Source organism: Hippoglossus hippoglossus, chromosome 13 (genome assembly GCF_009819705.1).
Source record: "Hippoglossus hippoglossus isolate fHipHip1 chromosome 13, fHipHip1.pri, whole genome shotgun sequence".
Taxonomy (NCBI): Eukaryota; Metazoa; Chordata; class Actinopteri; order Pleuronectiformes; family Pleuronectidae; genus Hippoglossus; species Hippoglossus hippoglossus.
In genome coordinates, this window is record NC_047163.1 from 3,394,812 (window position 1) to 3,422,048 (window position 27,237).

Sequence of the window (27,237 nt, forward strand, 5' to 3'; positions counted from 1 at the left end):
CCAGTGTCTGTTGTAAAAGGTGGAGTTTCCGGTAGTTCCTGTGCGCGTGTACCTGCGCCAGCTGTGGCTCTGGGACACACCTGGATCGGGTTACAGCTGCGCAGGGAGGCGGAGCAGCTGCAGCCAGAATCACTGCGCTCGGTCAGTGCGCAGCTATGACTCCATGTCTGGAGCTGGAGCCACAGGAGACCAAACACTGAGACCCGCTCGACTCCAGGAGGAACCGTCTGAGCTCAGATCCACTTCCACTCGAGTCCGGGACAGAAGAAGTGAACGAGGCTCGGACTTCTCTGAGGTAAGAAACTTTCCCCTTCGCTCTGTGTTGCAGCCTCAGCGTCGGGTTACACAGTCTGAGGTGATTATTCACGAGGAAATACCTTTTAATGTCTCATGTTTATCGCCAGTGCTTCGATATTTCACTGTGTTCTTTGCTCCAGAAGTTGTTAAAACACATATTTCTATTCTCCGGATTCCTCTTCTTACCACGGGTCTCTCGGGCACAGTGAGAGAGGAGGAGCTCCGTCTCTCTCTCTAATGAAAGTCAGATGTTACCTTCCTGTGCCTGGCAGCTCTCACCGTGTCCTGCCCCAGTGCACACACACACACACACAGCAGCTGGACACTGACAGACAGATGTGCAGCACAGCACCCTTCACCTGTAGCTCAGATCAGACTCATACAGCCACTTCCAGCCTATGAGAACCAGGGTCTATGAGAAGTGACTATCCACAGGACCCTGGGGGCTTTTGTCTGCTATCTGATTTAATTCGTGTTTTTATGTTTTTGTAGGGGCCATTATTGTTGAATATTTATACCATTTTCAGAGGCCATACAGATGTGGGCCACTTCAGACAATGATGTGGCACTTCTGGTCATATTCGAGTGGCCCACATGTAGAAAAGCAAATGTGGCCCAAATATCCCTGAGCAATCGTAGGCCTCTTTTGGGCAAACCTGTTGTGCTGCAGGTGTCATCTGGATGTGAACCTCATGTGGGCCTAATGGTAAATATGGCTCATATAGCACAAAACAAATAGGGGCCACCTTTGGATGACGTGCGGTATTGCTATGGCTTATGTGTGGCTCAGATCTGGCAAACAGGAGAGGCCCAAGTGCCATCATTCCACGTGGTATGGGGGCCGGATCGGGGGCCACAACACTTCTGATTTCTTGGGATATTATTTTGAAATGTATTGGTGGTGATTTTAAGTGTAGCTGCGTTGATTAAAAGAAGAAAACAAATCCATTATGACATTTGTAGTTGTGCAACGTTTCTCCCACCAGAACCTGATTCAGTGTTCTGCACTGTAAGCCTCAGTCTAAACCAGCTGGACTGCATTGTTTTATGTTATATTTGTCGTAACCTGCTATTTAAAAAAGTGATTACACTGCCACCAGTAACTCTGCTTGGAGCGATAGCTGCAATGCAAGTAGGCGCATGTATGTAGACAGACATTTGAGTTATCTATCATCTCTTGGTAATTCTGGCCCTGCCTTCATCTCTTTGCACCTCAGCATGAGCATGACACACTGCAGCTTGCAACTTGCCAGAAACGCCTGTTATGTCGTGCAGCACTGAGAGATTCCTGAAGGCTGCAGAGAGCCGTAGTACTGAAGAGGGTCGTGCTCGAAGCCTCCAGCGACGTGAACTCCAAGACAAACGAACGCAAGTGGTACCGCAGTTAAGGATTAGTTGTTATCGTCTGAGACAAACTCTTTATCCGTGCTCCCATTGTCTGCAGAGGCCGACTCTTATCCTCCGCCGCAGGAGATCAGTGGAGCTGCATTGTGTGAGGATGTTGACTTTGGCCGTAACAGTCGCTGTCGGGAATAGAATGTGCCGAATGTGTAGGTAGAAAGCTCAAGCAGTTCAATCGCTAACCAGGTCAGAGGTGTGGCTGTGGGTGGAGGGTTTGTGTCTGAGGAGTTTACTGTTCTACTGGAAGACAGAGGACGTGACTGATATGCGAGGTATTTATGGAAGGTCATATGTCAGCGTGGAACTCGTCACTCTGCAGGCAAATTCAACTCAGCAGCTCACGAAGTGGAGAAAAATGTCAGTGCAGTTCACCGCTCCGTGGTCTCAGTTTTACAACCTGTGAGACCTGAGGTGACGTGTTGTGGATGAACGTCTTTCTGTGATGGTGGTGGCCGATGGCGAAGAGGAAAATATTTTAAGTACGAGCCCAGAATCAAAACTCTAAGAGGTTATGGACTTTTACTTTAAAAGTCTCTACTGTGTGTGCAGATAGATGTGCCTCATTTTGTTCCAAAAAACATAAAGTCTAGTCAGAGAACTAGTTCAGCCCAGTTCATTTGCACAGTAGTAACATGTGACGTTGTATAACCTGTGAGACTTGAGGCCTCTTTCTGTGATGGTGGTGGCAGGTGCCGAAGAGGAAAACCTTTAATGCACCAGATGATCTCCAGCTCCGTGACACAGATTCCTGATGTTTGACGCAGTATTAGCACATAACTCCACCTGCTCAATTTGCACAATCAACCTCGGCCTTAATCTCCATTTACAATCCAGAAACACTCGCAGCTTGTTTCAAATCCTTCCCATTACATGAGATAGTGAAGCGACAAGGTAAACATTGGACTGCAGCCGTGAAAATACCCTTGTCTGATTCATATCCACCTGCGGTACATCATTTAATTTGTATCGTCTGCATGCTGACAAACAGCCAGAGGGCTTCATGTAAAGAAAAGCTTTTCTTTCTGTAATGGTTTGATTTTAATCAATCGGTCTCGGCCAAGTTCCTTTGCCAAGAGCGAGGCGACACAAAGAGCTGGAGGAAGGATATGAAAGACGGAGTCACGATTGTGAAACAGGAGAGGGAGGAAATGAATGGACGTCTGGATAGAAATACAGAGTTCACCATGAAGACAATCAGTCAGATGTGTAATCATGAATTGTTGGTGCAGGACATAAAAGGAGTGGGAGTGAAGGAGGGACGCACCCTGAAATTCTTTAACGCTAAATGATTATTGTCTTCAACCCTTTAATCTGCTTCTCACTGGGACTCCCCAATTTCAACAAAGTTTCTGTGTTGGAAAGTTTTTAGCAGAGAGCCCCAGAAGTTTTTTAGAATACAGTCATGTATTCGTCTTGAGTCTTTCATCCTGACGTTACCACTCGAGGGAGCTAATTGCAGCGTGTTAAAACGGTAGAAGCAGCTGACGCTGTGATCTGAGCTCCAGGGAGGAACTGGAAAGAAAATGAATATGTGGTTTTCCCTCGAAACTTTTCATGAGAAACTTGACCTCAGCGCAGCCGCAGGTCAGCGGGCCCGGAACAGAGGGCCGAACCGCTGCAGCGACCACGAGCCGTCAGTCCACCTTCAATTTTCAGATGATTAATGTTTCTGTTTAAAGACGAAAAGCCCAGAATAAAAACACTTAAGAGGTTATGGGCTTTTAAGTTTATAGTCTCCGCCGTGTGTGCACTTTGACGGGCAACATTTCTGTGAAACACGGGAGGTGGCTCTTCCAAAAGAAGTAAATACATCCAAAAAAAATACATAAACACATGCTTCTCTATACATTTCCTCCTGAAACGTTCATTTAACCAAGTCTCGTCTGGTGTAGAAAACTAGTTTTGCCTCAGTTTATTTGCACAGTAGTGAAATATGCAGATAAGAAAAGCAAATACAGACTTTTACCTCGATGTTATCTGCTGTGTGCACTTTAAGGCGTAATGTTTCAAAACTACTTGATATCTGCACGGAGTTTGGGTTATTGAAAAACTCAGATTCACATTATGCATCTCGTCTGGAAAACTACTTTACATTAGTTTATTTGCACAGTGGTAAAATATCCTAACAAAGACAAGCTGCAAATCACAGACACAAACAATAAAAACTAAAATATTTTAAAAAGTATTTAAAAAGTGTATCACTTAGAAAATCACCAAATAACCACAAGAAAAAGTACGAAGACACAATCCAGAATAAAGTAATAATGATAAACGAATTTTGGAAATGAGGTCACACCATTGGTCCATGTATAAACTTATTAAATTTAAATGTTTTTTAAAAGATGCCGTTAATATTTTTTTATATTTTTGAATAAATTGGCACCAAATTTCACATAGATTTCATAGATATTCGTCCCCTAAACATATCCATGGATGATAACCGGGGAAATCAGTGAAAATGTCATTAAATCCTATCTTGGCATGTTAGTTATTGGCTTTTGACACAAACCACATCCTCCCTCTAAGCTTTGTGTAAATCTGTTCAGTTGTTTTAATCTTACAAATAAACAAACAAGCAAACCAACAGACAGACAGAGGTGAAAAGATAATCCCGTTAATTGTTTTAATGGCCTCTAACTGCTCAGTAACAAACACAGTGAAAGTCAATAGAGAGAAAACTATGTGGAGAGTTCTAAGAGGAGGGATGGGGGGGGGAGGGAGTTGTTGTTTGGCCTGAATGATCGACCGGACCTTTGTGAGTCAGTGAGAGTGAAATGTTTTGTGTGTGTGAGATAAGCATCCCAGACTCGTTGAGCGGAGCGGCTCACAGGGAGGAGCGGCGAGGAATGTGATCCTGTCACCAGCCACGACTGAGACGTGACGAGTCCCCGGGACAAAGCAGCAGCAGCAGCAGCAGCAGCAGCAGAAACACGGCATGAAGAAGAGTTATTATCCGACCCTGCGGTACACTGCAGTCTGATGACCATACACAACACGTGTTGTCCTCTCGGCCTGGCTAAAGGTCAACTGGCGTTGGCCCATCCGGTGAATGAGCAGGATGTTTGGGACTTCGGTGGAGGTTTAAGTTCAGCTTAAGTAGAAACACGCCCGATGTGTCAGGATTAATGACAAACTGGGGATAACGAAGCTTCTCCGCTTTGCTCTTTGTGTCCAAGTTTACACGAAAGAATTCAAAAACCCTCCAGCTTTTTATTCTGAAATGTTTGATGTTGACTCTGTTCATCATGTACAGATGAGTCAAAAACATGATTTACACAAAAAGTCAAATAATCATAATCGTTATAATAATAAAAAACAATTTCAGCACTTGTCTTAACAATGTGTAATAGAAGTAAAAACTAAAATCTAAAATCCCGACAAGGACGTTTGCCACATAAAAGATAAAGCAGTAAAAATAAGTACAACAAAATGACACAGTATTAATAAATGTAACTAATGTAAACTGTCCTATATTGACTTTTTATTCAGTTTTAAGCCACATTTTACCTTTTAACTTTTTTAGATCCATAATGTTTGTAGAGTCTCTTTTAACTAGGTGAAGTATTTTCGTCATCGGACACTTGGATTTTAAATTTTACAAATTAAATTAAAAAAACAACGACCTCAGAAGCCAGAGTGGATGAAGGTCACTGTGGGAGAAGTTGTTTATATAACGATTTGAAAGCCCCGTTGAACAGGGGCTTGTTAGACGCAGCAGGTAAATCCATCAATCTGTGAAACACCAAACGAGACAAACTGATGATATGATGCAGTTCAAGAGAAGCCGCAGTGTGTTTTTGAAGTGGAGGGAAGAAACTGAATTAGCTCCCAGAGCTGTGGTCTCACAGAGACCTGGCTGCTGAATCATCAGACCCGACTTCCCTCTCTGTCCGTCTGTGTAACTCCATGTGCAGGACATGATTAGTCAAACATGGGCGGGACGGTAAGAGGAGACAGGCGTGTGACAATCCTCTAATTATCTAATAATCATTAGCACCAACAAGCCAATATTTACTATTCAATGTCAATAACAAGGTTATTTACTTTGTGCAGAAGTACACGAGGGACGAGGATATCGTGACGTAAAGGTTCTCTGCAGTATAATCTCTTTACAGTTCTACAAAGAGAAAAACATAATTTTTAATCTTCGTTTTATAAAGAAGATGCCACAGAATGATTTATTTTTAACATTTCCCCCCTAATTAATAATCAAACTGGAAATTTTATGAGAATAGTATTTTTTTTTCAATTCGACAAAATGTCATATGAAATAAAACCTGACAATTTATCACCTACAGTCTGACACAGACTTTTATTTTCTCAACATTTGACCTCTGAGTTCTGTTTCTACTCTTAGACGTAGATCACAGATTCCATTTTTTTGTTCTCCTTTATTTATTAAGCATATACACATTTATTGATCTATTTTTAAAAATATATACTATTGGCGTTATAGCTGTTATTGAGATGACAGTGCATGGTGGCATTGAGGAGAGAGAAAGGACCGGGTCGGAATCGAACCTGCGGCCGCTCCAGAACAACTCAAGACTCTTGTGTGATTATTTGTATTTATTTGAAAATGTATCATTTCCTTTTTAAGGTGTTTTATTTTTGATGATGCCTCTTTATGAAGCATATCACCTGCTTTATATCTGTGAATTTACAGCGTTGTAATCTCACGATTCTTCACGGTGGTTTGCACTGTTGCTTCACAGCAAGACGGTTGTGAATTAGGACTAATTATGGTCCAGGTATTGTACAATAAGTGATTAGGCGTTGAATTACAGCTCTTTGCACCCAGTTGCGATTAAGTTGTCTGGAGTGTGATACTTGAGTATCTGTGTATCGCACCTGTCCGTCTGAAACCAGCATTTAACCAGACCAGTCACCTGTGATGTTAACTGGAACACCTGGTTTCACAGATTATATGTGGCTGAGTCAGCAAGTTCTTTCTAGTGAGCCCAGTGGACTGATTTGTCCTCCACTGTTTGCACTCGAATGTTGCCAAAGTTAAGTATGAGGCAACCGAGGCTTGTTTAGACACGAAGGTTATGTGTTCAGAAGTGGTTGGCTCTGTGTCAGAGCGCCTGAGGGGAGGAGAGTGCTGGGAGTCTGAAGAGATACGTACTTTTTGCCCCGAAGCCAGTCACAGCTTTAGTCAGATGGAATGGGAGGAACCCGGAGAGCAGAGCTTGCTCAATCAAATCTTTGTGCTGCGGCAGAGCCAAGTGGTTGGACGTGTCTGTGCCAGGCGCACACACATCTCACAGGCCTGTAAAAACATTCTTGGCTGAAGGTGGTGTGAGACTTTTCTCCCTAAAACCTGTGGTGGTTTTTCTCTTTCAGGAGCAGCGCGGTGCCACCTCGCAGCCATGAGTTCTCAGGCGGGCTTTGGAAGCAACATGCTGTGTGAGTTGTCCCTGATTTTTTTTTTGGCTCAGCTTCTATTCGGTCACGTCAAAGTAATATCCTGCGCTAATTGTCCATGCTGCTGCTGTGCTTTGTTTCCAGTCCAGACCATAAACGATGACCTGAATGCATCGCTGGCCACGGCCGACGAGTTGTCCCAGGAGTTTAGCTCCCTGATGAAGGAGGCCTCCTCCAGCAACAACAACACAAAGTCGGTCCCTCAGGTACACACACACACACACACACACACACACACACACACACACACGCACACACACATGCACACCCTGAGTGCTGGTTTCTCCCTTTAGCTGTTTGCAGTGTGGTATTTGAAGTGTGTGAACTGCCTCACCTGCTTACTGGGTTTTACTGTTGAGGGTTTGTTTCATCATTATGAAACTGAAATGGGTTCCTGAGGTTTACCTCAAGTCAAATATAAACACCTCGCTAAAACCAACATTATTCATCCAAAACCCTGCCTGTGAGTTTGAGGCCTTTGCACAATAGACGCGCTTTTTGAATGAAATGAATGTGCACGTTTCTTTTATAATTTTCAAGGCCAATTATTCACATCTAACCAATCACAATGTGTGTTGTTGACAAAGTGACATCTTGAAGCAGTGATAGTAGAAGAAGAAGAACAACTTCCTCCTTTATCCAGCCTGATTTATTGAATATATTTGACTTTTAGTTATTTTTGTAACTTCAAGGATATGAAGTTTGAAGCTAGGATCAAGCAACAGGCGACCCAACTCCTGTTGAAGATGAATGAATGAATGAATTGAAGATCAACAAGAACTTCCCCAAATTAAATAGTCAGTAAAGAATCTATGATCTTGGTTCGAGCTGCTGCAGCAGTTCGTCAGACTGTCTGACGCTCATCCTGAAATACGTCCTTTCTCTCCCCCTCTTTTTTCTCCATGTCACATCTGCTAACATGGAGGAGTTTGTGGTCTATGACCAGCCAACTTTGTTAAATCTTTGTTGCTTCTTTTATCCAGCAGAACAACGTGTCCAGTCCTGATCACTTTCTGACAGATTTATAACATTTTCCCCGCAGGTCAGCATCACAGTCACCAGAGATAGGCCTCAGTCCAACAGCTCCATCACCAGCAGTAATGGCAGCTCCGTGGACTATGTCATCTCCAGCAGTAAAAACTCACCGTCCTCCCCAGTCTTCTCCAACAATCCTCTCTCATCCACCAACATGGAGTCCAGCTCTTCAGTCTCTCGATCTGGAAGTGACAGCTACTCGTACATCCCGCAGAGCCCCAACCCTTCGCCTCACTCCCCGAGGCGTGCATCCCCCAGTCGTTACGACAGGAGCCCGCGAGGGTCAATCAGCTACGCAGAAAGGAGCCCCTCGCCGAACCGCCGAGCCGCTCCGGTCGACCAGCCATCCCACTCCGACTCACACCGCTCCTCCTCCAAGCTGCTGAGCCCTTACGACAGCAGCCAGAGCGCCCGCAGGTCGTCTCGGCCGGACAGGAGCCCGTCTCCTCTGGCCTTCAGGGCAATGTCACACACGCTGCCTCGAAATTTTGGCTATAGGCAACCTGGTAAGTATCTGCAGTATAAACACAACAAACTGATGGTTGGCTACAGGTTTATTGTTTTTACGTTGGCTCCCTGTTTGTTTTAGAATTCATTTTAAAATGTTCTAAAGGTTCTTCTGAGCCTGGCCCGGGTTATATCTCGGGTCTTTGAATTCCCTTTTTACCTCTTTGTGATCTTCGAAAGTCTGGCATACTGCTTATGAAAGAATAAAAGAGATAAAGTTGAGAGATCCGACTTTTCACTGTTATGTTTTGCAAAGGGCTTTTCAAACGAAAACCAGATTAATGTTGAACGTTTAAGGTTCAGATGTGATTTAAATCAAAATATGCAGCGTTTACTCAAGGATATATGTGAAGTTGTTGTTTATTCAGAGTTCATTGTTTTGTCAAAGGAAAGGAATGAGGTCATTGATCATTAATGACCCTCCAGCTATATGATGTCACAAACAGCTCTGGAAGCAGACTTTTGATAACCCTGACTTTGGCAAAAACAATGATAAATGTTGTTCTAGAGAAACGATATAGTTGTTCAGCCAGTTGAACAGAAAAGCTGCGACCTGGCACTGAAAAGTGTGTTTGTGTCCGCCGGGCCAACGCCACTGGAGGAATTTAATCACTCTTTGAGCTTAATGTCACTGCTCTTTCAGAGATTCCTCAGCTCTAAGAATAAAAAGTCTAAGCAAACAACTCTCTCTCTCTCTCTCTCTCTCTCTCTCTCTCCCCCCCTCTCCCTCTCCCTCTCTCCCTCTCCCTCTCTCTCTCAGAGGAGGGTGTGCAGCGGCAGAAGAGTCCCGGCAAGTGGAACGAGACAGATCTCGACATGTCCTACGAGAAAAAACCACACCACACCTATGACAGTTGGTTCACGTTTCTACTTCTCTGCTTTTATTTTGCACGTCACGTCGGGGAATTAGTTATTGTTCTGTACCTCTCTGTGTGGTCTTTGTTTTATGAGTCAACACTTTCCTGTTTTTTTACACTTTCCCGTTGCAGAGACAGAGTGGCTGCGGCCGTCTGTGCCAAACAGCGGCTGGAGAGAGTCCAACCTCGATGGGCCTCCTCCGGCCCCAAGCCCCAAAAAGGTGGGTGGTGTTAGCAGAGAGAGACATGTCTACTTTCATGTCCAGACAGACAACATCATTATCCCCTTTGGAACAATGTTTCTTTCCACCTGATGAAAGTCAGGGGCCTATAATTATTTCGGCTCGAAGTATTCTCCTGCTAGAAGTTGACAAATAGTTGCCTAATTGGTGATAAAAGCGATGAAACTTACAATAAATCTGTCAGCTGCAACAAAAAATGAGCCAATAGAGCTGCAGAATATTGCTCTAACTATAACAGACCCTTCACATTACATCTGATTCAGTATCATCTTTCTCTTCCAGGATCCTCGTCCTCAACCACACCAGTTCTCCCACAGCTCTCTTCCCCGTAACACCCGTGTAACAGTACCTCCAGATGTGTCGTCCCCAGTCCACTCCCCTTACTTCCCTCAGCCCATCAGCTCCCGGATCTCTATACCCCCGACCAACACCGAGAACCGCCAGCGCCGGCCCATCCCTCTCTCCGTGATCATGCGTCTCCAGAACCCCCACTGGGGAGGGATGTCAACCGGCGGAGGAGGAGAGGACATGGCACCTTACCAACCAGCTCCACCCTTCACGAGGGAGTTCTTCCGCCAACCTGGGCCTCCTCCACCACCTCAGCTGAGACAGCCGGCCATGTACAGCGATGGTAAAACACGTCTGCACACACAGTTCACAGGATGTTTGTTCAGATAACTCTACGATACTAACGTGGTGAGTTGTTCCTGTGTGCAGTGCTGAACCCTGGTGATATAGACGCAGAGTTAGAGAAGCTGGATTACATTCATCACATGCCTGCGATCCAGGAGAATACCAGGATGCCAGCAGTTGAGCAGGGCGTGGTGAAGCCCCCGCGGCCCCTGAGCCCCACCAAGCTGCAGCCAGTGGTGGCCCCCGAGGCCCAGAACCAGGTGATGCATGACCGGGAGGCGGTTCTCCTTATCCGGGCAGAAATCCCCCGCGCGCTGAAGAGACGGGGCTCCGTGGACCACCAGTCGCAGCCCCTGCAGAGGGCGTCGCATTATCAGCCGAACCAGTACAAAAACCTCATCGACAAACTGTTTCGCAGGAGGGAAATGCGCCGGAAGGGGGAGAGAAGCAGCGAGACCAGCAGCTCCTCAGAGGGAGAGGAGGCCGCTCAACCTCCTGCACCTTTACCTCAGACATCCACTGTGATTCCTCCCGACTTCAGAGTAAGAAACGGGTTCACAGGCACTGATGATAATAAGAATAATGTGTAATACCCTCAGAAAGTGTCAAGGACGAAAGGATTAAACAATGGGATCTATAAATTTGATGTTTTATTATGCTTACTTATTACTTATTTGTTACTACTAACCCTGTCATTATCAAAAGGTGCTTGGTAGTTGTTAATGAATGTTTAAATGTTAGTTAAGCTTCCTTTTTTTTGTCCCTTCAGAGCTACCCTACCATTTTGCGTCGCTCCAGTCGGGAGCGTAAAAAGACCGACGGACATCGAGCTCGGCTCAGTCCGCTGGTCCTGCTGCTGGACGGAGCTCTGGTCGGGGAACTGGAGACGGTGCAGAGAGCAGTGCAGGAGGTGTGTGTGTGTGTGTGTGTGTGTGTGTGTGTGTGTGTGTGTACCTTATTCTGTATACCATAAAAAAAAAAAATGTAAAACCATAAACCCAATAAGTATTTTATGTATAGTATCACTTGTAGTAGTAGTATATAAGTTTTTTAAGATAAAATTGAGACCTCTGATTTAGTAAGTGAAGCTAAATCATGAAGCACACATTATTCAAATTTTTATTTTATTTCACAAACATTATAATAAAGACAATAATACACTTTTCTTGTGTCATTTTATTACATTGTTTGTTATATTTATCTTCAGTACTAACTTAACATCTTACATCAAAAGCTTTCATAAAAACTCAAGCCTGTGCCAAGGTGTGGTGTGAATTTGGACTGAAGTGTGTCATATATTCATATTTAACTTCTCAGGAAAGGGAGACGGTTGAAATCCTGACTCAACTTCTAAAGTTCAGCGGAACAGATTCCAGGGGGAGATGTGTCATAATATCTTAAGGGTGTACCGTCCTTACTTATACTTTACCTGATGAATCTACTCTGTGTTTTCCGTAGATGAACGACCCCAGCCAGCCAAACGACGAAGGCATCACCGCCCTGCACAATGCAATCTGTGGAGGCCACTACAATGTGGTGGACCTCCTGGTTCGCATCGGAGCCAACGTCAGCGCACCAGACAGCCACGGATGGTAAATATCTACTTGTTCATGCTCTCTCATCGATTCTGGTTCTCCAGAAGGTTTTGTACAAAAGAAACGCTGATTGAAACTCTATCATTTCTTTCTGCTGCTGTGCATTAATCAGTTAAATGTGTGACGTGTGCGCTGGAGACTTTATTTCTCTGTGCCCTTCGTGGATCTTGACCACGCCAGGTCTCGTGTTTAAGGTTTTGCTCGTGGCACTGTAAATGTTTTTCAAACGTTTGACCCTGGATGTTTGAACCCACAGGACGCCGCTGCACTGTGCAGCGTCTTGCAACGATCGTCCCCTGTGTGAGTTCTTGGTGAGGAACGGAGCGGCGGTCATGGCCATGACGGAGAGCGACGCCGCCATCGCCTCCCAGAAGTGTGATCCTTATGCTGTCGGGTTCGACGAGTGTGAGAGCTTCCTGAAGGGTGAGGCGAATACACCCACATGTGCACCCTCACACAGATTCATCACAGACACACACCCCATGACATCATCACATAATGATGATGCAAAAATTTTTTTTTCCCACATTTCCTCTTTGAAATGACTCGAGAACATATGAGACTTCGGTGCTTATTTACTTTGAAACAAGACCAGATGTGGCTTTCAAAATAAAACTGGAAACAAGACAACAAACACGATGAATGACAAAAAAGTAACTCAACTAAATGTCGGGATGTGCTTCTATCTAAAATACATAAAAAGATGTATTAATGGAATGCAGTACATGCACTACACACACAAAAAACAAAACACAAAAATTACCCAACTCCCTACACACAACCCAGAATAATGACCCAACAGGCTCAGCCCCACTTTTAGTTTAACACATAAATACATGGATCTTGTGTGTCTGTGATCTCAGGTGTGGAGGAGGCCATGGGGGTGGAGAACAGCGGGGTGCTGTACGCTCTGTGGAGCTACCCGGCTCAGGCAGCTGACGAGCTGAGCTTCAAAGACGGGGACATGGTGACGATCCTGCAGAAGCCCGAGGGGCCGGGCTGGTGGTGGGCCTCGCTCTGTGGCCGCGAGGGATTCGTTCCCTACAACTACTTTGGGGTGAGATATAAATGATTCAATCCGGACTTTCCTTACCACAATGCATTTCATAATTTCATCACCCCGAGTTTAACATTTGTTTGGGTTTTCGTTTCGCAGCTTTTTCCAAAGGTGCGACCAAAGTCTCTGTGCTGAGCGACGTCCTGATGGCCCCCCCCCCATCAAGTTATAGTGCAGAGGACTGTGTGTTACAGCTTCACACTGTTGTCTGAAAGGATCGTGTGTGTGTGTGTGTGTGTGTGTGTGTGTGTGTGTGATTACGAGAAGGCTCCGTCCTGCTGCTGGGAATAAGAAATGTTTTTGATCCGTCACTCGAGGAGAGTTGAGGGAGAAAGCGTCAGTATTAACGTTGACCCTCCTGACGAGGAAACATCTGTACGGAGGACGTCACTTGTGCCGGTTCTGGATTTATTTTGTGCTTTCCTACTCCTTTACATTACAGATCACATACACACAGAGTGTTGTCTCTCACTCACACACCGTTCTCATACTTCGCCGTGCACACTGGAAGAGCTGGGAGTCGAACCACCGAGTTCCCAATAAGTGGACGACCCTCTCTTCCTCCTGAGCCACAGCTGCGTACTACCCTTGTGTAGTATTTCCGTGTGGCGTGTGCGTCTTCTTCTCGTGTCTGCGCGGGCACATTTATCTTAGGTTAGTTGGTGTGAATGTGAGTGGTGGATGTTTAGCTCTGGATGTCGACCCTGTGATAGGCTGATGACCTGTCCAGGGTCCGCCTCTCCGCTGGGATTGGCTCCCCCCCCCCCCCGTGCAACCCTCAATGGATTGTTAATGGTAAATGGGTTGTATTCATGTAGAGCTTTTCCAGTCCGATCAACCAGAGGAACGTCAGAAGAAATGTTGGGGTTTCAGTATCTTGCCCAAAGACACTTCGGAATGTAGACTGGAGATGCAGGGGATCGAACCACCGACCCGGTTAGTGGACGACCCCCTCTACCTCCTGAATGGATGATAATGGGTGAAAAAGCCTCTCTGTACATGTCTCTGTTTCTGCTGGTAGATTCGTAAAATGTTAGTGTTTATCTCCACGGCCTCTGGAACAATTTTAAGACGCAGCTGTTTCTCACCTCATCAGCTGATTGATCCTAAAACACATTCCTGACTTTACCAGATGTGAAGTTTGAAGAGTTGAATGTGGCTGTAAACTTTAAACCTTTTCTAAAATCGGTAGCTTTTGGTTTGCTTCTTGTCGGCTTCAGTTCTCACACTTCACTGTAGTCAGTTTGCATTTGATGCTGCCTATGATATAAATGGATTTGGTTTGAAAGAGAGTGTGTGTGTGTGTGTGTGTGTGTGTGTTTTTTAAATGATGATGAATGAAACTGACTATTTTGAAGAAGCAGTTTTTTGTCTGATCAGTGAATAATTCATGGATCTTGATGAAAAAATGTTTAAATCTCTTGAGTGTGTGCAATTTAGTGCACATCCAAGTAAAATTCCAGATGTAGGGGATTGATCTGTGGTTGAAAAGGGGCCTCGGCGGAGTTGTGTGTTCTTCTGAGTGACAGTTTATATGTTATCAGTGTTCAGTGTTACACTCATCACGTGCACTTGACCTTTAACCCCTCACCAGAGGCACGAAGCGACCAAATCTAACTCTACACAAATGAGTTTCCTGCATTTTGGTTCCTTTGAAAATCTTTTTAAGTTTAGACTTTACATAGCAGAATTATGTTTAGATTAATGGGTATATTCATGATTTTCTTTTTTTTAACTTTCCGTAACATTGTGGGATGGGGGGGGCGTTTTTCAGCATTTCCACTGGTAGAATAATTCATGGTTCTTGATGAAAAATAATAAACATGTTTAGAGGACTGATATTTGTGTTTAAGTATAAATCTAGTGACTTTAAATGTGGTTACAGGACAGTTGGACCTTGTATGAGCTGAGTGACAATATGATTGTGTGTGTTTGAGATAAAACTGGGAAATGTCCTCTCCTGACCAGCAGATGACACTGTCCAGTCAAATATAAATCCAGCACCAGCATAGAATTTACATTTTACAACACAACCAGCGAATGTAAACTAATACACAGTGAAACATTTACCAGAAGCTGTTTGTGTCATTCCTCTGTGTTACGTCTTTTTTTTTAATTATTCCTTGAAGGTATTTTTACTCTCCCTCTCCTCTTCTCTTCCACTGAGCTGCCTGCTGGGATTCTTAATGAATCAATTAGCGTCACTATTATGCACAAGCTTAATTAAAAAAGTTAAAAAAAATACACACACGTGATTCATATTTTTATTAAATTACGATCTGCTGTCTATCTCTAACTCCCTCATATCAAGAAGACACTGGAGTTCTTCAACAAAGTCCCAGAGGAAGATTAGCGTTGACGCTGTGTGAAGCCCTTTGATCCTCTTTAATTATTATTTTAATTTGATGTGGGTTAAAATAACAAATGATGACACGCGCTCAGTTTACTCACACACTGGGAGGGGAGCGGCTGTGTGGTGAGGAGCTGCTGCAGATTCCCTGGTGAATAATTCAGGTGCGTTAAGTGGACTGAGCTGCCCACTGGCCTGTGGCGGCAGATGGGATGTTCAGCTGAAATGGATCTGCTCCTCCTGAACTGAGGGAAAAAGGTGAAGCACCCACGTCCAGGTCTCGTCTTTATTCATGAAGCATTTTTTTGTATTTCTTAATCCAAGTCAACAACTCAGGCGAGGAGGTGCGGGACGGGACCGTGTGGTGTCATTCACCAGGTTCCTCAGATGAATGAGATGAGTCACTGCAGCATGTTGAAGTAACAATGAAACCTTTTTTCCTGGAAAGTAACTCTCTGGTTTCAGGAAAAAGAAAAAGATGCGTCATTTCGAATCGGTGCTTTCCAACATGGGGGTCAGGGATAAATCTGTGGGGGGGTCACGAGATTAAGAAAAGGATAAAAGAGATTAGGGGAGAAAAACATATTTGTGTTTTGCAGATTATTGTTCCCGGGCGGCACGGTGGTACAGTGGTTAGGCTCTGGGGCCTTTCTGTTTGATCCCAGAACACGTGCATGTTGGGGTTGGGTTCATTGGAAACTGTAAAACCTGGAGGTGTGAGCGTGGACGGTTGTATATCTTTGTCGATCCTGTTACACCGGGCAGGCTATTTTGAACTGTGATTTATTCTTTTATTGTGAAATACTGGAGTAATTACCTTCTTCAAACCTCTATTGACTGAAACAATGTGAAATGAAACTTGAAATACTTGATGCAGTTGAATCATTTTATTATTAGTGTAATAATAGTTATAATAATTATAGTAATAGTAGTAATTATGTCTATTACATATATTAAGTCTTAATTTATTCCCCAAATTATACAAGAAACAGCAGCTGTTTTACGTGTAGTAAGAAAAAAGAATAGAACCTTTAATCTATCTAATATTAATCTTAAATATCTAAAATTATTACTACATAATCACAGGTATAACATTCTGTGTCATAAATACACATCTGATATTTGTCACAAACCAAACAGCTCAAACATTGGTTGAAAATGTAATGAGTAATAATTGTTCCTTAAGAAAAACATTGTTTTTTTCTTAAAGGGTCACGAGCCAAAACGTTTTGTAACCACAATTTTCAACGACTTCTGTTGTTTTTGAATATTTGCTGCATAAAACCACTCATTGTCCCAAACACAGTATTATCTCCGACTTCAGGATAAAGATGGACGACATGACAGCTCCACAAAAGTGAAGCCAAAGCTCAGAGATGCAGTGGAGGTTATAAACCCGGCCTCCTCTATGTTAGCAGATGGGACGTGCACCAGACAAAAATCAAAGTACACGTAAAAAATGTTTTTCTCAAAGACGGTTTCCGTCATTTAGGTAGTATGTATGTTATCTGGTGAATTTGATATTAATTAGTTATTTGATTATGTAAAAACAAGGTGATTTGACAGACGAGAATGAATCACGCGTTCTGGACAGTGTGAGGAAGTTGGAAAAAAAGCTGTTTGGCAAAGCTGCTGGTTTATATTTCATTATTCTGCGTGAGGTGGATTTCTGTTTCTGCTGATCTCTGACTCTCGGACTTGCTGCCGCCACAAATACACATTTTCATCGCGGCCGTTTGACCACGAAGGCTCAGTCGTGCTCGAGGTTCTTCTCTCTCGTCGTTGCTCTTTGACCCTGGAGGACGAACTGTCTCTGCGGCAGTGGAGACTTTTTTTTGCTGAACAGTGATTCTGTTCAAGCAGAACTCATTTGATGCCTCATTGAAACGCCATTATAACCACGATGGAGCGAAATGAACTCTTATGGACGCGCTCCGCCGCTGATTCAGGGCGGCGGGGGGGGGGGGGGGAGGAGTGCGGTTGCTCGACCAGTCTTTTTTTAAATGTTCTTTCTATCTCATTCACATTCTCCTCACTGCCCCCAGCCCCACCTACACACATGCACGCCGTGACTTCAGACATGCTGGTCTTTATCCCACTCCGCTGGTCCGACCGGCCGGGGCCGCGACTCCTGCTCTCAAACAAACACATAAGAGCACTTAGGGCGGATGGGCTTCACGGCCATGAGGTACAGGACAGAGCCGTGTGAGGCTTTACACAGAAAGAGCTGAGACGATTGAATGAAGGGGAATAAAGAGCGTGATCGAGGGAATGGAAAACCTCTCTGAGTGCGTCACACTGTTTTCTTTTTGATGGGAAACCTGCCACAGGTAAACAAGGACGATGTATAAACGTCTGTCCCACGGCAAGTGGAACTGTTATGATCTCAAATCCGTTAAGACGGTGATCAAGACAAAAAGAAAACACAGAGTTGAGGTAAATGAAACTGGAGACACGCTCGTATCCGTGCAGGCAGACACGGCTGCCGACATGACCGGGGTCCATGATGCCTCCGTCGTGAGATGGAAACCAGACGACCCACAGGTCATCAATGTTGTATGTGTTTCGGGGCTTTTAAGTGTTGAGCAGACGCCCCCTCTCGGTCAGACTTCTAAGGAGATTGGTTCTGTCAGACCAGCAGCAGGAAAGCATCTCATAATGGGATCTCAGCAAGAGCAGTGCTTTATTATTTAGAGACAACAAACTTGTCTGTGTTTGTGTGTGAGTGTGTGTGTGTGTGTTTTTGTAAGCTCTGCTTTTCCTGCATTAACTCTGACCTTGACAGGACCAGTAAACCTCATCGGGACCAAAGCCTGGTCCTCATAAGGCTAAAGCTATAAAACAAATATAAGATCTGAATGGGTTTGGATATCGTCTTATTGAAGTATTTCCTATTGGCTGGTTGACGGGAGACTTTCACCGACCGGCAGGATAGAAACAAGGTAACAGATGATGGTGTTCATCATAGGATTAAAACATATCAACTCCATAAACAAACTTATACAATTTTATAAATATGATTAAATTGAAAGTGATGTTGCACCCCCACTCTCGCCCAATGTCAGCTGGGTTTGGCTCCAGCGACCCTCAAAGAATAACTTATATTGATATACATGATGAATGCAGAGTCCTAACAAGGACACAAAAAGAGAAACAGCTCTGTGTGTGTGTGTGTGTGTGTGTGTGTGTGTGTGTGTGTGTGTGCGTGTGCGTGTGTGTGCGTGTGTGTGTGTGTTGGGTGACGGATCGTGCCATGTCTGTTTTCCTAACAGCGCAGAGCAGAACTGGACTGATGTCTCAAAATATTTGTGAGTATTGTACGTGACAGCCAACAAACTGCCTGGGAGGGAGACCCTGCGTGTGTGGGTGTGTGTTCATGTGTGTTCATATGTGTGTGTGGGTGTGTGTTCATGTGTGTTCATGTGTGTGTGTGTGTGTGTGTGTGTTCATGTGTGTGTGTGTGTGTTTTCATGTGTGTGTGAATGTGTGCATGCATGCTCCACTCTTGCTCAGACACTGAGGTGGGCAGACAGATCTGTGGCCCTGCAGAAACACACAACTCCAGTCTGCCCCGCATCAAGGACACACACACACACACACACACTAAGAACACGAAACAAACACAATACAAATACATGGAGAATCAGTTGGCAAAACAATTTCCCCTCTGTTTCTTTCTCTCTTTCCCTCCTCGGTTATTCCAGCCCTGCTCCCGCTCTGCGCTCCTGTGGAGTAATGAATAATAGAGGAGTGCTTGTCCTCCCTCGTTCCCCTAGTTAATCAGAGCTTGCCTGGCTGCCCTCTTCTCTGCCACTCCTCGCTTTAATAAATCATTCAGGCCTTCAGGAGGACAAGTCCGTCAGAGCAGGCTAAGCGAGCACCACGCTGGTGTAGATGCCATCTGCCATCTTTTCCTCCTCCTAAACCAGGAGCTGCCCCTCTCCCACCATCATCTCTCTTTCCTCTGTGTGTCCTTCACTTGTTTTTTTAAAGTCGCCTCATCTCTTACGTCTTCCCTTTTCTTCTCAGAACGCTGGCAAAGAGTCCCACTCCATTCCTCTCCACCCCCCCCCTCTCTCTCTCCCACGGGGGAACCATTTCACTTAAGCTCTCACTCTGCCAGGACTCGACCCGGCACGTAACGTTCCTCATTCCTCATCTTTCCTCCTTTTACTCCTCCGACGCCTCCCCTGCCCAGAAATTTCCTGCCAGGAATGACGTCACACGGACGTGTCCCCGGTGGATCCGGCTTCATCGAGGGTCATAAAAGGGATATTTGCTATGTAGCCACGTTTAGAGAAAAGACAAATATAGGATGTTGAGTCACCGGCAGTCAGGAGGACAGTGAGCGTGACTCACTTACATTTAACAGCATCCTGTAATGTTATACCCTCGACTGAAAAGGTTTCAGGCACGACTGCATTGTGTTTTATCGAGGCCATTGTCAGAGGAACATTTCTCTATGATTGCAGAGCATCAGTGCGATATTGTGACACCGGGACAAAGAAAATGTGATGTTCACCGCTGACGTTTCTGAATCAGGGAAACAGCAGCGAAAAAAGGACAAAGAGACATTAAACGATCTGCAGGAAACGTCTGGAGATTTCACATGTGAACAACGCAGCAGGAGATTATCCGGGTCAGTTCACGACAACAGGAAAAAGGTCCGGAGCGTTCGGGTGATCTGGTCAGAGATCACAAGGTTTTTGTTTACAGCTCAACAACTCCGGCGCCAAAAGATGTCAAATCTCGTTATTGTTCCAAACTGACGTCTTCTTCAGTGAATTCATTTCATCTTCAGATATCTGTTTTCTTTTTTAGCTTTATTTGAGCTTTGCATCCATTGTGTGTTAGAAACATCACGAGGGCTCACTGGGGACATTTTCAGCACATTAGGGTCCAGACTTCCTCCAGAGATTTCCTTCACATTTGAAGAACGCAGCAGGAGATTGTCAGACTCAGATGCGTTGAGGACAGGAGAAGGTCTGGAGCACGTACAGGTAGGTGAGGGGTTGTGCCTTGGTAGAGCAGCAGGAGGCCGGACATGACGTATATAATTCTACATGATTTTGTTTACCGATCATCAGCACCGGTTTTGGGCCTTTTCACCAAAAGCTCACAAATCTCTTTGTCTTTCCAAGTTGATGAGTTGATTCGTCTTTTCCCCTCCTGCTGGATTCTGGGCTCACTCTGACATTCTCCAGAATTTTTACAAGGAGGCAAAAAACTCTCACATCAAAGCCCCCTCCGGATAATTTCAGGACAATATCTGGAATTCAGTGCATGTCTGAAACACAGAGAATCACAGCAGAGTCAGTTCACAGAAAGCTGTCCAGACATTGTCCACAGTGCACAAACTAATTGCTCCTAAAACCTCAGCGTTTTCCCTTTGCACAGTCTCTGTGCTAAGCTGAGGGCAAACACGTCTGCGAGCTGACTGACATTGATCAGTCTCGTCATCCACGGCCACGGAAACAGCTCTCAGCAAGAATTTTCCCAAACCGTCAGCCTCTTCTGTTAACAGGGCGCTGCACTCAGATCGGGGATCAGGTCTTTATTAAGAGGACAATCAAGGACAAATGCCAGCACGGATTTGTTGGTGGGATTTGAAAGCTTTTATAAAAAAGGCTTTGTTTGCTCCACTGTACTTGAAAATGCTCTGTCACTTTCTGTTGTTCTCCTTTCTCCCCCCCCCCTTCTCCATCCATCCTCCCTCTCTCTCTTATCCCCCGCTGCTTCAGTATCATCGCTTTGTGCAAACAGCCGATCTAACTCTGTCTCCTCTCCTCTCCTCTCCTCTCCTCTCCTCTCCTCTCTCCTCTCCTCTCTCCTCTCCTCTCCTCTCCTCTCCTCTCCTCTCCTCCTCTCCTCCTCTCCTCTCCTCCTCTCTCCTCTCCTCTCCTCCTCTCCTCTCCCTTCCGGGTGTTCTCGGCCTCTCTAAGTCGTTTACAGACAGACTTCCCGAGCAGCAATTATTCTTAATCTGGCTCCATTAACCAAACACCCCCCCTCCCCGCACCAACTCCTTGGCGAGAGGGTATTAATCACTGTAATTGCCAAAAAGCCTGAGACCCCCCGTCCCATCCTCCGTCTCTCATCCCCTCCCTCTGGATGTCTCCCTGTCCTTCCATCCCTCTTTCATTCTGTCCATCCTCTGTCTCTCAGCCTCTCTCGCTCACTAACGTTCACACACGAATGACTCAACCTCAGCTTCTTCTTCATCAACGCTCCCCCTCTCACTTTGCACGTCTAATCCCCTTAAATGACCACTTAAGCATTTATTACATTATTTAACACCATTTCATTACAGTCATCAGAATCCAGCAGAAATTCTCAAAACGGGTGTGTGTGTGTGTGTGCGCGTGTGTGTGTGTGTGTGTGTGTGTGTGTGTGTGTGTGTGTGTGTGTGTGTGTGTGTGTGTGTGTGTGTGTGTGTGTGTGTGTGTGTGTGTGTGTGTGTGTGTGTGAGGTATCTAGGTATTTCTTATGTTGTGGGGACCTGACTCTCTTTACACAGTATCACTTTGCAGACTCTTTTCCTTTTAAGGAGCAAATCAAATAATTTTATGATTTAGGTAAAGTTAAGTTTAGATTAGATTAAGGTTTGCTAAGGTAAGGGAAAGGTTTAGGTTTAGGTTGAGGCTGGGTTAAGGTTAAGGTTATGTTTGGGTTTAAGTTAAGGCTAAGATAAGGTTTAGGTTAAGGTTAAGGTTAGGTTATGTTTAGGTTAAAGTAAGTGTAAGGTTAGGTTTAAGTTAAGGTAAGGATAAGGTTTAGGTTAAGGTAAGGGTAGTATGGGTTTAGGTTAAGGTTAAAGTTATGATAAGGTTAAGGTTAAGGTTAAGGTTAGGTTATGTTTAGGTTAAAGTAAGTGTAAGGTTAAGGTTAAGGTTAAGGTTAAGTTTAAGTTAAAGTCAGGATAAGGTTTAGGTTTAGGTTAAGATTCAGGTTAGAGTTGGGTTTAGGTTGAGGTAAGGGTATGGTTATGTTTAAGTTAAGGTATAGGCTAAGGTAAGAGTGAGTGTGGTTAAGATAAGGGAAAGTTGAAGTTATGGTTAATGTTAGTGAAGCCTTAGTCTCCAGGAAATGAATGTAAGTCAATGTAATGTAACGTCCTCTGAAGTCATGGTGACAGGAATGGGTGTGTGTGTGTGTGTGTGTGTGTGTGTGTGTGTGTGTGTGTGTGTGTGTGTGTGTGTGTGTGTGTGTGTGTGTGTGTGAATACGCACCGGTCTGGGTGTTCTGGTATTTTCCTGCTGTCCGATCTGATTAGTGGCCGCTCCACCGTCCTGCTCGTTATGTTCCTAACGAGGAGCGGTTTCAGTTCACTGTGAGGTTAATGAGTAAAAGAAGGAAGAATCTGCTGCATCTGTGGAAAAATAAATATTCCAGGCCACCAGACACAATGAGGGAGAGAGAGAGAGAGAGGACAACAGACTGTGGAGAGCAGAGTTGAGTCTGTCATCATTTTGTGGGGTGACCTCGTCTATAGAGGCTCTGTGAGGCTCAGGTACGGTCGTGGTTTGAGCTAAATGCTACATGATGCTACCTCTCCAGCTCTGACTCATAGTGAGGAGCCTCTGGACCAATTAAAAATGGTTTATAAGCTGTGAGAAACAATGGATTACATTTATAATGTCATGTTCTGTTTGTTAGGAAGGAGCCGAGCACTTCACTCGTCACACACTCTTTGTTACACGTTTACCTATAGAGCATCTCACAGCCTCCATCTGGTCGGAGCGTGACTCAGGTTGGTGTGTTTCCGCTCTCGTATCCCTCAGGAGGATGGATGTCAGAGAGGCGTGAACCCGACTGTGGTGACGCCGAAGAGATGGAGGACGGATTAATAATCCTCCGGGAAGCTCGGTCCTATTTCAACAGGAATCGAGCTTGTGAACCAATCACACCGAGGCGAGCCGGGGGCGGCGTCCCATCAATAACATGGACAGGACTGTTACTCTTTGGGTGGTAACTTCCCTGAACGCTCTTCATATCTCTCCCGCTGTCTGGTTTTCTATTTCCCCAACGATTAAACTGATATTCGACCCCCAATCTTTTGAGCATCAAACATTCGTTGACATGTGGCTGTAAAAAGTTTGTAGTTTTGTCCGTAACAAACGGCTGCAGCTGCGGTCATCTGGACTTATGTCAGCTACGATAAATTTCAAGTTTTCAGAAGTCCAGCGCCACAGATCAGTCCGGCACAGTTCCAACGATCAATGCTTCATCAATATATGGCTAAAAAAGTCTGAGTCTGCACCAGATTTTTGAAAAGTTGTGCTAGCTTATTATCTTCTTTTAAAACTATTTATCCATTATTAAAAAAAAGTTAAATTTTTTAAATTTCAGATACATAAGCCGGTTTTAGACATGAACTCTGGAAAATTGGGCCTCATGTGCCTAAACACACTAGGCAGCTTGTTTCGGCTCAAGGAAAGTGTGTGAAACCATCATAGTTTAAGAGTTATAGTTGATATTGTTTGCAGTCAGGGTCAGGGTCAGTGTCAGGGTCAGTGTCAGGGTCAGTGTCAGGGTCAGGGTCAGTGTCAGGGTCAGGGTCAGTGTCAGGGTCAGTGTCAGGGTCAGTGTCAGGGTCAGGGTCAGGGTCAGGGTCAGGGTCAGTGTCAGGGTCAGTGTCAGGGTCAGGGTCAGTGTCAGTGTCAGGGTCAGTGTCAGGGTCAGTGTCAGGGTCAGGGTCAGTGTCAGGGTCAGGGTCAGGGTCAGGGTCAGGGTCAGTGTCAGGGTCAGGGTCAGGGTCAGTGTCAGGGTCAGGGTCAGGGTCAGGGTCAGGGTTAGTCCTGGTCAAGGATTCTTTCCCCCGGTGGAACAGTTTTGCATTACTCGCTCTGTTACACCGTGTTCAGCTCTCTTACCACAGATTATCCCGAGGAGTAAATAGGGTTAGGGGTCGGGGGTTAGTTAACCCCCTAACGGTTTTAAACCAACGTCTGGTGAACTTTGACATGTGAGCAACTTAACTCTGCAGACGAGACAATCCTGTCACTCTCTCTCTCTCTCTCTCTCTCTCTCTCTCTCTCTCTCTCTCTCGTCACGATCTCTGCATTAAGAAGAATAACTCAGTATTTGGGGAAATGCACTTATATGCTTTGTTGGGGAAGATCAGTGCCCGCTCTCTTGTGTGTTTGCAGCAGCAGCATCTTTAAAGATCTATTAATAACAAGTCGTACAGTATTTCACAATAGATCAAAATGCATTGGAACATCAAACACATCTCGGCTGCACAGTGTCCTCTGGGGAAATAAGAATTTCAGTGGAGGGGTTTACAGAAAGCTGTTATAATGCGTTTCTCATATATTAGACAAATTGCTAAATAAATAGTAAACTCTCTCTCTCTCTCTCTCTCTCTCTCTCTCTCTCTCTCTCTCTCTCTGTCACTCCCCTCAGGTCTCTCGCTCCTGTTAATTCAGGCAGACCAGTGTTCCAAATATAGAAAAACCAAAGCCGTCTCCGAGCATCTAAATGATGACACTTTTTCAGACGTCTATGATCACCGAAGCTTGCGTCATCCCTATTCAAAGCCCGTACACAAACATTTACTTGTGTATCTTTGTGAGGAGCATTTTGATTTAATACCTTACGGAGAGAGCTTTTAGGGTTCGGGTTAGAATCAAGTTTAGGTTAGAATAGGGGATTATAAAGATAACACCATGAAATAATGGTGAATCGGCACTGGTGACTGGTTTTTATCCTCATATTGCTTCTTGTTCTGTTTGATTTAGAGCCTGTTGAAGCTGGTTTTAGCTTAATATAAGAAAAGATGAGGGAAGGGGGGGAGGTTAGGGTTAGATGTAGGGATTTAGTAGTGCTGGTTAAGGTTAGGTGGGGCTAAAGAATGCATTATTCCAATGAGTGTCCTCATTAAAGCTGTTTTCAGACATGAACTCGGGTCGGACGTGTTTCTCAACAACACAGGGATCTAACGTGTTAATCCTGCTGTTGAAAAGTGTTAACGTCTGAGATCCTGGTTATGGTGTGTGTGTGTGGGGGGGGGTCAGATGCATTAACTGGTCATGGTTAAGGTTAGTGTTAAGTTTTTGGTTTGGATGTCAATGCACAGTCCTACTAAGATTAGCTGCACAAACCTGTGTGTGTTTATGTAAAAGAACCTGCATGTATGTGGGCTGTGGATTGATGCCTGACGTGTGAGTGTGTGTGGGTGTGTGGGTGTTTTTGTGTCTAACGCTGAGCTCTTTCCATTTTGATTGTCCTTGTATCACACTTAACATTTCTCTCCTTGTGTGCGATAAATAATTCAGGCTTCCAGAGGCAGAAAGACGAGTGAGAACATTCATGAGGAAAAAAGCTGAACGAGTTAAGAGCCCAGACTTTTCTCCATGAATTGTCTTTCAGGGAGAAATGGGGGAAGCAGGAGCCACATTTCCTTCTGTGGTAGAAACTCCGCAGCGCACACATTCACGAATCAGGCCTCATCAGCTACACGCAGCTCAGACGGGAGATGGAGCTGCTGCATTTGCATTTCCCCCCCAAAGTGCCTGGCACACAAACAGCCTCTCCTGTGAGCTCTTCTCTGTAACAAGGATAACAGATCACATCTCGCTTAACTATCGATACGTCCCTCAGGGCTGTTTCACTGTAAAGAAACAAACAAGAGAAACTACCAGCATCCTGGACACGTGTGTTTTTTCATATCTGAGATGAGTGAATGATAATGTAACGAGCCGGCCTCACAGATTGAACCCTTTCTAGCAATAATTATGTTTCAGGACTCCATAGTGGTTTGGTTTCCTCTCCTCAGTGGGTATTGGATTAGCTGTGTTTTCCCTATTGAGCTACTTACCACCTCAGGCTTTAATACTACACCCCCTCCCCTTCTCTTCTCCTCATCCTCCTTCACAAGGTTTGCTGAGGAGGCCGTTCATGGAGAAGCGTTGCTGCCTCTGAGCTCTGGAAGGAAAAACACAAGCCTACTAATAACGCCGGGCCTTTCTCTGTTTGCCTGCAGCTTTTTGTCTCTGTTGTCTAATCACAAACTTAATTTAAAGTCTGACTGCGATGATTTTTCCTGAAAAGCCCTGCTGCGTGCGCGCAGATAAGCGGCTGCGTGACCGCTTGTCTATGATCCCAGCTGTGAGGTGGTCTTTGCCTTGTCACCTATAGAAGTTGTCTCAATCCCCCGTGAGCTCATTATTTTCGAATCGGCTTGTCGGAAATAAGTGGGTAAGGAGTTAAGAGTCTTATTCTCACCCGGTGACACGTCGCTCAGCATCAGACGGTGACAAGCAACACACAAGACGCACACACGCACATACTGAGCAGCACAAGTCGAGAGGAAAGGTTTGGCGACGATGCTGAGAAGCTAACGGCTGAAGAAGGAGCGATGCATTCGTACATAAAGAAACAAAAACAGGCTCATTTAGTCATCAACTCCATTTCTGAGTCTTAATTGCAACACTGTGCATCTTTATACATAAATAAACTCAACGACCACAAGACAAAGAGTTTTCTGTATTTGGAAATCATGATCATGTACACTTCAGTCAGTACAACAGCTCAATACTGGGGAGTATTTTGAGACTAGAAGGAAGGATCTCCCACTCAGATTGACTCACCGAGGCAATCAAATATTTTTTATTTGTAAAGCCCATATTAACAAATCACAATTTTGCCTTTAAGCCTCAGCAAGAGTGAGGAAAAGCTTCCAAAAGACAAACCTCAGAAACCCCAGAGAGACTCACACGTGGACGACCTCTCTCCCAGGATGGAGACATCAGTGATTAACGTATTTGTACAAAAGAAAAACTCTGACCAGACGAATGGAGCAGTAATGATAATTGCAGTGAAAGTGATTTTGCCA

The 27,237-nt window shown here is 44.8% G+C and overlaps 1 protein-coding gene and 1 long non-coding RNA gene across 2 annotated transcripts; both read left to right on the plus strand.

The window, feature by feature from the left end:
* Window positions 1–99: 99 nt before the first annotated feature.
* On the plus strand, window positions 100–13,704 carry ppp1r13l (protein phosphatase 1, regulatory subunit 13 like). The gene is made up of 13 exons (XM_034603467.1): window positions 100–295; window positions 7,045–7,107; window positions 7,210–7,331; window positions 8,168–8,666; window positions 9,428–9,520; window positions 9,657–9,745; window positions 10,049–10,397; window positions 10,484–10,941; window positions 11,169–11,309; window positions 11,858–11,991; window positions 12,251–12,417; window positions 12,858–13,051; window positions 13,151–13,704. The coding sequence occupies exons 2-13, from the start codon at window positions 7,071–7,073 to the stop codon at window positions 13,184–13,186; spliced, it is 2,319 nt and encodes a 772-aa protein (XP_034459358.1). The 5' UTR covers window positions 100–295; window positions 7,045–7,070; the 3' UTR covers window positions 13,187–13,704.
* Window positions 13,705–14,191: 487 nt separating this feature from the next.
* LOC117772403 lies at window positions 14,192–15,139 on the plus strand. Its single transcript, XR_004615765.1, has 2 exons — window positions 14,192–14,414; window positions 14,478–15,139. It is a non-coding gene; the product is annotated as an uncharacterized LOC117772403 (long non-coding RNA).
* Window positions 15,140–27,237: the final 12,098 nt, after the last annotated feature.